The sequence below is a fragment of the Leucopleurus acutus genome (genome assembly GCF_964270905.1).
Source record: "Leucopleurus acutus genome assembly, chromosome: 13".
Classification (NCBI taxonomy): Eukaryota; Metazoa; Chordata; class Mammalia; order Artiodactyla; family Delphinidae; genus Leucopleurus; species Leucopleurus acutus.
In genome coordinates this window covers 43,748,749-43,764,864 of record NC_139155.1, presented here as the reverse complement: position 1 = coordinate 43,764,864, position 16,116 = coordinate 43,748,749, and the positions used below count along the sequence as shown (strand labels likewise).

The window sequence follows — 16,116 nt, the reverse complement described above, 5'->3', positions numbered from 1 at the left end:
GGAATCCTTTTGTTGAGAAATACAGTTGACCACTGAACAGTGCAGTCAAAAATATGCAGTTGGCCCTCAGTATCCACAGTTCCACATCCATGGATTCAACCAACTGTGGATTATGTAGTACTGTAGTATATATTTCTTGAAAAAAATTCATGTGTAAGTGGACCCACAGGACTTCCCTGGCGGTCCAGTGGTTACGACTCCACGTTTCCACTGCAGGGGGAACAGGTTCAATCCCTGGTTTGGGAACTAAGATCCCGCATGCTACACATCATGGCCAAAAAAAGAAATGGACTGACACAGTCCAAACCTATCCTGTTCAAGGGTCAACTGTAGCAGCAAAGTTTTTCTCATTTTACTTTCTAATTCTTATACAAAAATATACCACTTGACCTTAAAATTACAACCAAAGACTACTAACTTGAAGGTCATTCTGAACAGTGATATTTTAAAAATACATTTCACTACTTTCAAAATTACCGTAGTGACCTGCCATAAACTTTCTACAAATCATGATTTTTTTTAGAGGGTTGGTATTTATGAATATCTGAGAATGTTTTAATGAACACAAAAGACTAACTCCTCCTTACCAGTACCTACTCACATACTACAATATGCTCAAATATGCTCAGTTCTTAAATCTTCTTAAGTAAACTTTACAAATCTTAACACAATTGTTTTATTTTTATCTTCAGCTATTTCCCCTTGTGATCAGCTATGAAGTCACAAGGCTACCAAGTTCAGGACTTTATATTAATTTGTTTATTAAAGCAAGATTTTAAAAAGTCATTTGTGTCAGGCAGTGGAATTACTAAAGATTCAAGTGTTTCTATGACACAATCCCTATCTAAACGCAGAAACTGACATAAAACAGATAATGAACAGGGTACCATTGATTTTTATTATGATTTGGGGAGATAAAGGAGGGAAGGGAAAGCTTCAAAAAAGAAATGTATAAATAGGATTGCATCAGTTAAAAAGTAGAGCCTGGCATTATAAGGGCATTGCAAAAGTAATATTGTATATCCTGTACTTAAGAAAATTTATTTACATTTTAATATTTCTGAGACCAGGGAGTTTCTTAAAATTGATATGTATAACTAATGTAGTATTTTCTAATTTATCCCAAAATATCTATTAAATTGTTGATAAACCTTACCAATTATGGTAACTTAGAAAAAAGATTTTAAGTTAAACGGATGTCAGTTAAGTATGTATTTAGAAAAAGCATATAGTCTGCTATGAACGGGAAGACAAAACTGGATTGCCACGGCTTATTTGGCTATCTGGGTCAATTGGTATTTTCACTTTTCTTTTGCACCACTCCACGTGCATCTCTCCAAAAGCTCTGTGCTTCATGAAGACAAGGAAAATCTTTTCAGAGAAAGGACTTTACTGCTCTGGCTTCCTTAATGCCTCATTCTCATAGTTCTTCTACCTTTTGAATCTCACTTTTTCGGAATCCTTCAAAGGTTCCTCGTTCACAGAAGGCTGTTTCTCCTGTCAGAAACTCCAAATATATTCTCAAACAGATTATACAAAGTATTCTATACAAAGGGCAGGATTTGATACTGGCTCCACCATTTATTAACTGCATACCCTTGGGCAAGTTAAACTCTTTAAATTTCAATCTCCTTGTCTATCAAATGGTATCCACCATTTCACAGGCTTGTTGTAAAGATTAAATGAGCATGTAAATTACCTTGGCATAGCGGTAAATGCTGAGCACTAAATAAATGTTAATCATTATTACTAGTGTTGTGTTGTAAACACATTGCTATGACTACTACTTCAACATTATAGGACACAAAACTGCCTTTGTGTCTCTGACTGTAACCCATCCATTCTATATAGAAAAGTCATATTAATCTTTCTGAAAAATAACTTTTATTATCAAGGCTCTACTCAAATATTCAGTAACTCCCCCATTTACTACTACACAAATCTTAACTACAGCTTAAAAATAATAATAAATGAGAGTTAATGCTCCCCCACGCTGATTTCTCTCAAAACACCTTTCCATATATACAAACCCTCTAACCTAGCCAGGGCTCTATTCCTTTTCAGCAGTAATGCTGTATCCAAAACATTGTTCCTGCCAATCACAATTACTAAAATGTCTTTGTGGCTATCAACTACCAACCAACCTTTCTTTCAAGGTATATTCCTCAAACATACCGTGACACCTTCTCTGGACCAGTTCATAGTCTCCTTTACAGGTGGTGAGTTCTAACTCCCATAGAGTTTCAACAGAACTCACTATGTGTACAAAACATTTCTCATTTTCTTCCCTGGACCATTATTTAACTCTCTGTGTTTGCCTATTTAACAAGGAAAGTTCAAACTAACTAACTCCTGGCTTAACAGTGGCTAAAGTTAGAGATGTCCCCAAAATATAAATCACCCTCAACAGAACAAATAACCTCAACATTACATATAACAAATTCCTAACCACATATCCAAACAAAATTGGAAAGGAAAGGAAAATGTAGTAAAACCCTAGTTTTAAAAGATCATCTCACCTTATCTGTGTCTATATTAACTTGATTTGGGAGCTTATTTAAGTTTAAAGCATAAAAAACAAAGAACCATTTATATCTAATAACCATATAAATGTCAAATTTACCTCTAAATGGATAGAACATAAATATTCTAGTCACCTACTTGCAGATATCCCTGTATGTCTGGATTGCTGTATCCATATAATGTGCAGGGTATGGCCTGGGTGCTCCTGGCTGAAGGAACGCTGACACTGCTGCCATTTCCTAGAGGAAAAGACATTATTTATAGTATTTCAAAAGGAAAATATTATTGTAGTTTAGCATTCAGGAAGTCTAAAAACTGGAATGAAGTTTGCTGAGTTTTTTTATGTATCCACATATATAAATCTGATAGCCTAATGCAGACTTGGAAAATATATGTATATGCTTTTAGTTTCAAAATTCTCTAGTCAAATTCCAAAGTCTGTCATTCAGTATTTAAATGAGTTTTTTCAAGAAGACCTAGTAAACAACTTCAGTCATGGTATATATATAACTTACACTTTCAGTCATGGTATATATAACTACCAAGTGAGCCTAGCTTAAGATTTCTGCTACCACCTCCTCCTCGTTATTCCCTATTCCTTAATGACTAAAGAACAGACCAATGACAGAACCATATAGAAAGAAACAAAATAAAGTGCGTCTCCTTCCAATGTACTGGCTTCAAAATTTGAAAACAGAGCTCATAACAGCTTGCACTATGCATCTTTTCAGCTACTTATACACTCTATAGTTTACATACTATATCATACAGAAGGCACAGACACCATTTCTGAGACCTATACTACTGTCAATTTTCTAGGACTTCTTATTTCATTTTAAAAACCCATTCCATTGTTAATACTTCAAATAATATACAATAGTGCTGAAGAATTTTGAAATGAAGATGAGAATGAAGGTTTTGGCTTCTTAGTAAAATATTCTATTATGACCATACTTGTGGTCTCATATAGACCAAGTTTTAATAATTTAATTAGAAATAAATGAAACTTTCATACACTGGGGAAAAACTTGTTAACGGCAATCCACTCTTAGGACGAATAAACATTTTTCTGCAACAGTTTTTAAAATAGAAAAAAAATACAGAAATAATTTAATTATCTAAAAAAAAAGAATTATCTAAAAACTGAGATGATTAAAGCGTTTAACCTGACAGACTATATAACTTCCAAGACAGGATGAACCATATCTGTTTCAGAATACCTCTGTATCCTTAGTACCCAGCAGTGTGCTGCTTTACTGAAGAAACTGAATGAAAATATGTGATTTTCACATGAAAAAATTTTCTACAGCTCTGAAACATCATGTTTTCTTAACTAGTTTATATCTTAACTAATATACATAATGATATACATAGAGGTCTATATTATACCAAAAAATCTAGTATATATTATATATGGTATATTATATAAAAATACATTATATTTGCTATATATGAACTATATATACTGCATATATATACATCAATAAGTATACTAAGAAAAAATCCTGTAAGAAAAATAGGCCCCAATTCTAAGTTATTTTCTAATTTCATTCTACAAGAAATTACAAATCAATATACACACAAACCAACAATTTCTAAGGATACAGTGAGAACATTCAGAATGATCACCCCAAGTTACTGCACGATCTTCAATAATCAACCATTAAACCATTTCTTATAGTCTACAATAATGGATTAATACATTTCACAAAGACATTCATCAAGAACTGGAGTGATCTACTTACCCTTCAGCTAGTTATGACAAATTTAACTACAGAAAATCCATATTTCTCCAAGAATTCCTATTATTGGTTTCACCATGATACATCTTTTAACTTTATAGTTAAATAACTAAGTATCTTCTTAATTATCATCGAAAAAGCCAGGCAATATAGTCTGTTATCAATTAGCTACTATGTGACTGATAAATAGGAAAGAGATATTAGCTCAAATGAAATTTTTATTCATTCAAAAATAGTTTTTCTTAGGCAACAGGATCAAATATAGCAAATATAGAATTATAACCTACAGCAGGAAAGGAAAAAGCTCTGAGCTTAGCTGTTGCTCAAGCAGGAGCTTTTTTTAATCTGTATTTTAAGAAAATATAAAATGAATGACTACACTTCGTACCTGTGTGTGGTTGGGGGGGCTGGAGGGGGCCTCTCTAGAGACTTATGCTCCCAGCCTTGCACAGTTCTTGGTTTAAGGCAGGCTGCACTTCCTTCCACGCTCACCTTCATGGCAATTACACTGGTTACAAGTTCCTCTTCCCCACCCCAGTGTTCACATATTGTTTTTGCATACTTTTTTTATTCCTTGAGATAAGCTCCTGCCATGCTAACCTGCCTCACACAAACATTTTATGCTCTGGTTACAAACATACATAGGTTTTATGAGACTCTCCCAGCCCTATTTTTCTCTAAGGCCTATTATTTTTAGGGCAGCTATTCTAGACTACAAAGATTTTTAGGTATGCATATATTATGCTACAGCAGCTATGCCTTTATTTTCCAGTGTTAAACTACCTTCTCTCATATAGCTGCTACTAATATGCCTCCATCTAAATGATTTAAATGCAGTATTTATCAGATGCAGATAGAAATGAAAAAGTTTAAGTACCATAAAATCATAGAAAGTTTTTGTCATACTTTCCTAAGATTTTACCAAACTTGCAATTTGCAGATGCATTGTGTACAATTTTGAAATTATAAACTTATAAATGATGAAATAACATTTAAGTGTTTGTGATTTTATATTAGCTCATACTAGATGACTATAAGACCAGAGACTGTCTAACCAAGGACAATTCACATAATTTTTCAAACACTCTTATTCATAAAGGTAACATATTTTCAGTTCCTGAAGATTTCTTAGAAGTTAGCTGACTTTTTAAAATTAAAAATACTAAGAAATAAGGCTTCCCTGGTGGCGCAGTTCCAATGCAGGGAACACGGGTTCGAGCCCTGGTCTGGGAGGATCCCACATGCCGCGGAGCAACTAGGCCCGTGAGCCACAACTACTGAGCCTGCGCGTCTGAAGCCTGTGCGTCTGGAGCCTGTGCTGCGCAACGAGAGAGGCCGCGACAGTGTGAGGCCCGCACACCGCGATTAAGAGTGGCCCCCGCTTGCCACAACTAGAGATAGCCCTGGCACAGAAACAAAGACCCAACACAGCAAAAGTACATAAATAAATTAAAAAACTCCTACCCCCAACAACAACAACAAAATACTAATAAATAAAAAATAGTAATGTAATTTTGCTATTTTAGTTTTACAGTTTAAAATCACCTATTTTATTTTTATATAGTATTAAAATAAATGCAAAAGAGATGGCAGGTATTAAACAAGTATCTACATGCTAATTATCAATGAAGTAGAGTTCTTATGTATTTTTATTCTTTCCACTTTTGTTTATAGCTTGCTTGTCTTTAAAAAGATTACGTAGGGGGGCTTCCCTGGTGGCGCAGTGGTTGAGAGTCCGCCTGCCGATGCAGGGGACACGGCTTCGTGCCCTGGTCCGGGAAGATCCCACATGCCACGGAGCGGCTGGGCCCGTGAGCCATGGCCGCTGAGCCTCCGCGTCCAGAGCCTGTGCTCCGCAACGGGAGACGCCACATCAGTGAGAGGCCCGCGTACCGCAAAAAAAAAAAAAAAAAAAATTACGTAGGCACGCAGCGTGTGGGGGAGGGAGCTCACGAGGGGCGCGGGCCCTCTCCCTCCTCCAGGGCTGCCGCTCCAACTTCTGCACTGCTTGTGTGCCCGTACAGGGCAGACCTCGTTTGTGAAAAGACAGCTGAGGAGACTCCAGCGCTCGCCATGGCCAACGAAAGCGGAAGGAAGGAGTCAAGACTAAGAACGATCATATAAATTTGAGGGTGGTGGGGCAGGATGGTTCTGAGGTGCAGTTTAAGAGGCATACACCGCTTAGTAAACTAATGAAAGCCTATTATGAACAACAGGGGTTGTCAATGAGGCAGATCAGATTCTGATTTGACGGGCAGCCAATCAATGAAACAGACACACCTGCACAGCTGGAAATGGAGGCTGAAGATACAATTGATGTGTTTCAGCAGCAGACAGGAGGTATCTACTAAAAAGGGAAGCTGCTACTTTACTTCAGAATTCTGTTCCTCCAGACCAAGACTTTCTCAATTAGAAAACTGCAACTTGGTTCCACCACATCCTGACTACCACAATACAGTTTCTCTACTCTTTCATTTTCCCCTTCCCTATTCCTTTACTGTACATAAAGTAACTGGTGTATGTGCAAAAGCATATTGCATTTTTTTTAACTAAATGGCCAATGGTATGTTTTGATCGACATCAAATGGAGATGGGATAGCATACTCAGCAAGTTATTTTGCTCTCACTGTTCAACAACAACAACAAAACCCCATAAAAATCCTTGCATACCTTGTTGCAAGGAGAATTTTAATATTTTTCATTTATCATTGTAAAACCAAGGACAATTTTATACCTTTTTTGTACATAGCTATTATATGTAGGGCAATCTGTCTTTAAATAGGGATAAATTACTCTAAAAGAAATGAATCCTATAGTTTTTCCTTCAACTTAAGCATCTTGTTTAAATAAACTTCTTGTTTAATTAAATAACTATGTAGAAAGTAACAGTGCTAGTTTACTCTTTTCTAAGCACAGAAAGATTATAAATATATTTATGACAACTTTTCAATTACATTAAAAGGTTATAAGGCAACAAACACAGAATATTCTTTCTGAAACACCCAGGTTTTATACTGATTACAAAAACTAACATAGCCAATGCTTACTGACAGCTTATTATATATATTAGATAGTGTGCTAGGCACCTTACAAACCTTATACCTTATCTAACCCTATGCCATTAGGATTCCCATTTTACAGATGAGAAAACTAAGGCTTAGAGATGTTCAATAACTTGCCTAAGATGAATTTTATTTGCACTGATATCTCTTTCCTATTTACCAGTCACATAGTAGCTAATTAATAACAGACTATATTGCCTGGCTTTTTCGATGATAATTAAGAAGATACTTATTTTAACTATAAAATTAAAAGATATATCACGGTGAAACCAGTAATAGGAATTCTTGGAGAAATATGGATTTTCTGTAGTTAAATTTGTCATAACTAGCTGAAGGGTAAGTAGATCACTCCAGTTCTTGATGAATGTCTTTGTGAAATGTATTAATCCATTATTGTAGACTATAAGAAATGGTTTAATGGTTGATTATTGAAGATCGTGCAGTAACTTGGGGTGATCATTCTGAATGTTCTCACTGTATCCTTAGAAATTCTCGGTTTGTGTGTATACTGATTTGTAATTTCTTGTAGAATGAAATTAGAAAATAATTTAGAATTGGGGCCTATTTTTCTTACAGGAATTTTTCTTAGTACACTTTTATTGATGTATACATATGCAGTATATATAGTTCATATATAGCAAATATAATGTATTTTTATATAATATTATACCATATATATAATATATATTAGATTTTTTGGTATAATATAGACCCCTATGTATATCATTATGTATATTAGTTAAAATGTAAACTAGTTAAGAAAACATGATGTTTCAGAGCTGCAGAAAATTTTTTCACGTGAAAATCACATATTTTCATTCAGTTTCTTCAATAATTTTTTTTTTTTTTTTTTGTGGTACGCGGGCCTCTCACTGTTGTGGCCCCTCCCGTTGCGGAGCACAGGCTCCGGAGGCGCAGGCTCAGCGGCCATGGCTCACGGGCCCAGCCGCTCCGGGGCATGTGGGATCCTCCCGGACCGGGGCACAAACCTGTGTCCCCTGCATCAGCAGGCGGACTCTCAACCACTGCGCCACCAGGGAAGCCCTCTTCAATAAATTTTTGAGCAGACACTGCTGGGTGCTGAGGATACAGAGGTATTCTGAAACAGATATGGTTCATACTGTCATGGAACTTATATAGTCTGTCAGGTTAAAGGCTTTAATCATATCTCAGTTTTTAGATAATTAATTTTTTTTTAGATAATTATTTCTGTATTTTATTTTCTATTTTAAAAACTGTTGCAGAAATATGTTTATTCATCCTAAAAGTGGATTTAACAAGTTTTTCCCCAATGTATGAAAGTCTGTCTCACACCAAAGTACATGTTCTTAACCAATATATAGGCTTAGATCAGAAAAAAACATTTCAAACAATTTTAAATTATTGTAAGAGATCAAAAAGCATCTTCTAAAAAAAAGTTATTATACTGTGAATACAGTGAAAACTGTAATTCAAATTAAATAGAAAGTACTAATCAAATCTAAGAAACCAACCCTCACATATGACCATGTTTCAATGCACTAGTTTAAGAAAAATTCATCAAGTTATCATAAATGAATTCAAAACCTATAAAGCATTGTATGCTATTTGAGTACAACTTATCCCTAGGTAGTTTGTTTGCCATTTCATAAATAAAAATTTCTAAGTCATTTATGGTAGCAGAAGCAAGAAATTATAATACTACAGAATACCAACCAAGGCACCAGCTGCATAAAGCATTGCTTGATCATTAAGAAAATCTTTCTTTGCAGTATGATAGCAACTGTAAGCCAAATCATAATGCTGCACCAAAAAACATAAATCAGCCATTTTCCTGATTTGAAGCTCTGGAGCTTCTGGTGGATACCTGTAAATACAAATTAAGTTAAGAAAGGAATTTACAATTTATGACCTTTAAACCATTAAATATTATAAAATGTCTAAAAAGATGCCCAACTGTCCAAAACATGAGAAAAACTGATCCTGTATGGTAAGAATTCTACCTCCAAGGAGAGAGCGTCATTTCTCAAAGATATTTGGAAACAGATAGTTACATCCTTATTTATATAATTTATATCCCTATACTGAGAACGTCTCAACAGGAGGCAAGCATTTTCTCTATTGTCAAATTATGAAGTAAATAAATGATCAATTCCATGTGACTCACCTTTATGTACAGCAGAAAAAAAAAGAAAATCTAAAATGGATTTTATTTTCCCCTAAAACAGGATTTTATATTAAACAAAATTTCTAAATATATGCCATGTCTTAGAATTATTAGACCTCAATACTTTAATATAGTTATTAATGAATACTTAATCTAACTCCATCTTTTTACAAATAGGAAAATAGACCTAAAATAAAGTGACCCTCCTTATTGTTTATTTTTAGATATCCAATTACTTATAGTTTTTTAATTTAATATAATTTACTTATGGTCACTATTCTTATCTACCCCAGCTTTGACCAATATGAAACTAAGAAACTAAAGAGACAGTCATTTTTTGCAGAACATCATATAGTCAAACACTAATCAGAGTTAAATACAGAAAAACTAAAAACAATAATATTTTACTCACAGCAATCCAGATGTATTTTTTAGCTCATTAATGCTCTTTTCTGGAACTTTACTGCCACTAAACCATTTTTTAGTTGCAGAAAATAAAGATCGACTCAAACCTTTTCTTGATATTAGCTAAGAGAAAAGATTAAACATATTGACAAATATAAGAATTTAATATTTTTCTTTTACATACAAAAGAAAAAACTCTAAATAACTAAAGTTTTAAGAGTGAGCAAATGTGCATTTTAACATTGATTTAAAGAAAACTGTCCAAAATGCTGACGAAATCCCTAGTGAAAATAAATAAGCCTCTTCTAGGATTTAACAGAACTTCATCACTGATAGTAATGTTAATAAACCCTAATATTGGTCTATTTTTCAAACAAAAACTTCAATTCTTTAAATAACTTATACAACTATATTCTCAACTTTACTATTTACTGAAATTTTTTAAAATACTAGTGCAAATAATTAAATCTTACCTGATCATTTAATTGCCGAATTGTTTTCTCTATATGTGGCAAGAGGCCCCGAAATGTGAACTCTTGTATAAACTGTCGAATTCTATCATGATCAGTAAGGGTTAAACATGCACCATGAATAATTCCAGCATTTGCTTTCTTTGTTTCATGTAATGATGAAGCAGATTTTACATGATCTGGGCCATCAATGCTGTTAGAAGAGTCACCAGATGGGTCCAATTGAAGCGGGTGAGTTCTAAAGTTGTTTGGTAAGCCATCTACTGAAAAACAGATCTTTCTTTTACTCTCAGAAAACAACAGAAAATTGTGATATTACTACTATATTACTAAAGAAAAGAAAGAATGTTGGAACTGTTTATCTTTCTGTATTTCTTAAGAAATCTAAAACAATAACATTAAAGTGTTCCCCCTAAAATTTTAGGACCTGGGTTAATACCTGTTACATGTAATAGAAATTTTTTAATTCATGTAAAGAAAGGAAGAAAAATAATGTTAAAATATAAAGAATTATTTTTAAATAGCATAACTAACCAATAAGAAAATTTATAACAAAAAATTTTTAAAGCTATCACTGTCTAAACTGTAATTTAAAATACAAAAATAAAGCTCTCAAAATCATGTGAATTGGGGGAATTAATGCTACACATAATATCTTCCCTTGCTTTCTACCCAAAAAATTTTTTATGAAGCCTGATATATTACTCTTAAAAAACAAATTTTTAAATGTCAAAAAACATCAAACTCAAGTAACTCAATAAAATCTTCAGAGGAAAAGCTAACCTGTCCATTATCTTTTTTCATCATGAAAATTCCCCCATCTTTTACGTATAAAGATTTAACAACAGTGCATATTTTCAATCAAAAGAGAAACTTAGAGAAAGTATATCAAGACCTTTGACTTCGTTATCTAATCCATCCAATGAAAGCAAGTTACTATCAGAATTCTTATTTGAAGTTATAGTACAAGGGCCATCTTCATATGATTCCTATCAAAATAAAATTTAAACAGCATTAATGGTTATATTTAATCATGTTTAAGATACCATCAAATTCATCAACAACTATGGTAAATCTCATTTTTTTTTGCTACAGCAACTCTTTTCTTCCAATCCTCCAAATTCTTAACTTCTTCCATGTATCATATTCTATCACTTCAATCCACACCTACTATATTCTTAAATTCTGTTTCACATGCAACCTACTATCCTAATTCTTCTGAATTCGAGTTACTTCTATCTCAGTTTTTCTGTTTATATGTGATATGCACATGCTTATATGAAACCTCTATATATATCTATGTAAGAAATAATGGCAAGACAGATGGACTACTAGAGTCAAGCGGGGTAAAAAAAGAAGGATGGTATGGAATCTGCTGGATCACAGATGCAGCGTTAATAGGTTGGAGTGCATTCTGAATACACAGAAGTGTTTTGGAGAAATATCCAATGCAAAAAAAAAAAAAAGAAAGAAAAATATCCAACGCAACGTTTACTTGTAAAAAGGGCACTGATTTCAGCCAACAAAAAAAACTTTAAAAATACCCAGACTACTCCATAAGACCACTAATACTATGAGGTATTATTCTGAGTGCCAAATTTTGGGAAAAATATATAAACTAGAACTTAATAAGGGGAACGTGATCAGGACAAGAAACAGTCTAAAAACAACATTTAAGAAAGAGTTGAAAAAACAGTATATTTAGCCTAGAAAAATATTTTAAAAGACATGAAAGCTATCTTGTATAATTTGAAAGTTGTCTTAATGGAAAACTGATATGGTCCCTATAGGATTGAGTACAAGCAAAGGGAGAAAAATTCTGGTTGATCCTCAAGCTGCTCAGACATGGAACAGGTCACCTGAGAAGACAATGAGTACTTTTACTAGATGAGGTCATTTATAGGTTTAAAGGAAATTAAAGCATTAGAACAGGGGTTGGATTTGACAACCTTTAAACTATCCTTCAATCCTGGGCTTCTAGGATTCTAAGCTGTAGAATTTCTATAGCTCTGTCTTCTATTAAAAGTTCTCCAACTGGACAATCTTACTTATTATGTTCCCTTTCCCAACCTAAGATGGCTGGATTCTAAATTGAATATTTCAATACTATTCCTATTCTGAGTGTGGCCCTGAAACATCATTTAAAGTTCCTTCACATCCAACTGGTTCTTTTCTCTCAGACACCTTTCCCCAGCATTATCTTAAAGAAGGTCAACAATTATCTCAATATTAAAGTGAATAAAACTGGATTAAAAATTCCATATATAAGAAAGAAAAGGCAAATAAACAGATTATTAAACAATATTTATATTAGAACATCAAAAACTACATGAACTTTCTAATTCATATTTCTTAAAATAATATCACATCAAGTACATAATGTAGTTTAACTGTACAAAATATAAATATATTTTCCATTTACTTAAGAAATCCTCTTTCTAAACAAAAAAAAGTCAACTCTTGATTATCTGAACTAAGCATAGGAACTTGGCATTTGACCACTACCAAGTGCCATAAAGTTCTACCTTAAAAGTTGGACAGAATGTGAAACCTTACACCCACACGCATTAGCCAACAGACAACAATTAACATTAGTCTAGAACTCTATATTATAAGAGTTGATTAGGAAGAAACAAAACTTCCTGGAAATTCAAAAGAAAAGAAAATCAGAGGAAAGTTAGGGAAAAAAGCCCACCCACCTAAAAAGTATGAGCTCCAAAAGGTGGCCATAAGAACAGCATGTTGAAAATGAAGGAAGGCAACCCCAGAGCATGTGGATAATAAAGAATTGACTGTAAGCATTCATAATGAATTAAATGTACAAGCCAAAAATTCTATTCTCTACATGTTTGTTTAGTCAATCTAATTCAATTCTTAATGTATAATTCACTTTTCATCATTTTTTTTTCTCTTTTTTTTTTTTTGGCTGGGCCCCGCGTCATGCAGGATGGGATCTTAGTTCCCAGAGCAGGGATCAAACCCACGCCCCCTGCAGTGGAAGCGTGGAGTTTTAACCACTGGACTGCCAAAGAAGTCCCCACTTTTCATCCTTTAAGAAAACAATCAATTAACACTGATATTATATACCTGAAAGGTATACACATAAGGGATTACTGCAGTTGGTTAAAAACAGCTTCTGAACTACTGACTTAAGAGCTCACATACTGATAGATCAAAACTAGCCAGATTCCACAAAATAACTATTAGTAATTCTACAAATTCTACAGTGATACCATTAGCCATAAAACTGAAATACAGCTTTTGTAGTTTGCTTCATTGTTGTTTTTTACATATACCTGGTTTTGAATACTATTTTTCTGGAGATACTGACTCCAAGGATCTGGTATCTGTTCATCTGACGCTCGATTAGGTGTTCGAGAATTAATTTTAAGTAAATAGCAACCCTGAGTTCCATATTTCTGTTTCATTTCTTCATAAATTGATTCAGCTCTAAAATAAAAAATGGAAAAGTTTGTAGCCAATGGGGAGCAGACCTTAGGCAATAACAGATATTAAAATAATTCAAAAACCATGAAAAAATAGTCCCCCCAAAAGAACAAAAAGTTAGAGGCAGAATAATTTAAAAAAACTAAAAGTTCATGATCCTAACTGAAATTTAGCTAGCTTGGTTATCACCTTAAAGCACAATTACCAAAGTATGCGTCATGGAATAAAATTTTGCAGGATACTCTTGTTAGTCAAACAGAAAGTTTTGGTGGTCAAGCTAGTTTGGGGAACTACAGTAAGCAAGCCAACCAGTTTCTTTTGCAGCAGACCACCTCAGAGCCTTCCATTTGCTAATATGTACTGTGAATTTCCAAAGAGTGGCTTCAAACTTATAGATCAGAAACTCTTTCAACTATGTGAACTAGTCTGCAGGAAATACAACTTTGCGAAATTCTGTCTTAGAGAACAGACATTTATCAAAAAATGTAAGTGCTAACATAAAAAAGTATAGCACCCCCCAAAAAATCACCTTTCACTGCTAGAGTTTACCCTTCCCTTAGCTGTCTCCAAAGGGACACAGTCCAGAGGAAGAAAAATGAGAAAACGCAAGAAAAGCAGCCAAAATATTTACTATATAAAAATCCTTGCAAAATTTATAATAGCTGGATCCATGAGCTAATCTCAGATACAACAAAAAGCACTTGATTTCCTTACTTTTAGTTAACTACACTTGCTAGTTAGTGGCAGACAAGATACTTCAAATGGTTAAGTCAGCCTAAGAATCAAACAGTACATTCTGATGGAAAATGAAATTTTGGTACATAGAGCTAACCTAATTTAAATAGCTTTTTTTTTTTTAACCAAAAAGCACATGGATAATCCTGTATCACATTCAAATGCAGAAGCTAATACTATACAAATAACAAGCCTAACAAATAATTAAATCATATTACACACTATAAAATGAAAGCTGGATAAATAAAATAGTTATAAATTTGTATAAACACAGATATAAGTATACGTGTATGTATATACACTCAAGTACAAAAAACTAAACATCTACTTGCTTTACCAATGACACTGCTAAGCATAAGAACCACTGATCTAATACTGCAATTATCACTTAAATATCCTAGTTATAACCATCCAATGTGGAAGATATATACCATATTCAAATGATAGAAACTAATTTCAATAGCCAGTTCAAATTATTTCTATTTATATAGTACACTTTATCCAATAGGCTACAGATTGTTTATGATGTCAAAAAAATTCTAAAGATTAGTAACCCTCAGAACAATTCTGTGGTCTTAGAGAGGAAAATTTATTTTAAAACGATAGATTGTGCTCATAACAAGGGCAAGAAATAATTATTTAATTGCATATCCTAAAGAGCATTGAGATATCAGAGTAACAGTTTGAAACAACAGATTAATTTGATCCACATCTTGAACCAAAATTCAAAATAAACTGCAAAGCCACAAAAGTAAAATTGTTTTAATATTATCTTATTTTTCAAGAACTCATCTTTAAAGATATCTATTCTCTTATCCCAAAGATAAAAGGACTATGGCAAATCACTAATAATGAACATTAAAGGGAACATAAGAAAGAAGTGCTTGGATGTTTCTCAGACTGTGAAAAACATCAAGGCTAAATATATAGTGATGAGAAAGTGAAGAGTGGAAAAAGCAGTGCCTATAAGCCAGGAAGTGAAAAGTCAGAGGAAAACTGGGAAAGAGAAAAGAGAAAAAATGAGAAATAATATTATACAAAGTAAGAAATAACAGTGAAGACCTATAGGTATAAAATGGCAAGCACTTGTGGACAAAGATTACAATAATAGAGATATACATTGAAAGAAAATTTTGGGTAAGCATATGAAATCTAACATAAAATGATGTAGCTGTTGAATATAACTCCAAATAAGAGATATAGTTAAATGTTTTATTAATGAATTTTTACTTTCTTGGATGAAAAATATATCAAAAACTTAAGCCATGTCCAAATCAACATTAACTCATTTAACAGGAAATTATTTAAAATTTAAAAAATAAAAAAAGCTTACCTCTGTTCCTCTCCTGCACTTACATCATGTAAAAGTACGTAATATTTAAGTGTATTTGGTATAAACCACTTGGGGTAGGAATAATCATTGTTGTGCTGAATTCGATGCTGTTCTTGTGACAACTTTGAAAACTGTTCCATAGGTTCAGCTTCACTAGACGATGTCACCAACATACCTTGTAAATCATATTAAGGTAATTATCACTTATCACTTAATAATAAATATTATCCTATTAATATAAACTTTAGGGAGA

The 16,116-nt window shown here is 33.3% G+C and overlaps 1 protein-coding gene and 1 pseudogene across 7 annotated transcripts in view; one reads left to right on the top strand and one right to left on the bottom strand.

Moving 5' to 3' along the window:
- The window catches only part of TRAPPC8 (trafficking protein particle complex subunit 8), a 91,131-nt gene that overhangs the window by 57,669 nt on the left and 17,346 nt on the right, over nucleotides 1-16,116 (bottom strand). For 4 of the 6 annotated variants that reach the window (XM_082853631.1, XM_082853636.1, XM_082853633.1 and 1 more), the window contains 7 exons: nucleotides 15,864-16,038; nucleotides 13,645-13,798; nucleotides 11,244-11,337; nucleotides 10,352-10,611; nucleotides 9,886-10,001; nucleotides 9,023-9,173; nucleotides 2,662-2,762 (listed from right to left, as the gene is read on the bottom strand). In XM_082853631.1, the coding sequence (XP_082709757.1) occupies nucleotides 2,662-2,762; nucleotides 9,023-9,173; nucleotides 9,886-10,001; nucleotides 10,352-10,611; nucleotides 11,244-11,337; nucleotides 13,645-13,798; nucleotides 15,864-16,038 (1,051 nt within the window). Of the gene's footprint in view, nucleotides 1-2,661; nucleotides 2,763-9,022; nucleotides 9,174-9,885; nucleotides 10,002-10,351; nucleotides 10,612-11,243; nucleotides 11,338-13,644; nucleotides 13,799-15,863; nucleotides 16,039-16,116 lie in introns of those variants that run through there. The other 2 variants (XM_082853632.1, XM_082853635.1) reach the window with 2 other exon arrangements.
- Nucleotides 5,852-6,616, top strand: LOC309970591 (small ubiquitin-related modifier 3-like; annotated as a pseudogene). The gene is made up of 2 exons: nucleotides 5,852-5,858; nucleotides 6,324-6,616. The product of its transcript is annotated as a small ubiquitin-related modifier 3-like (transcript).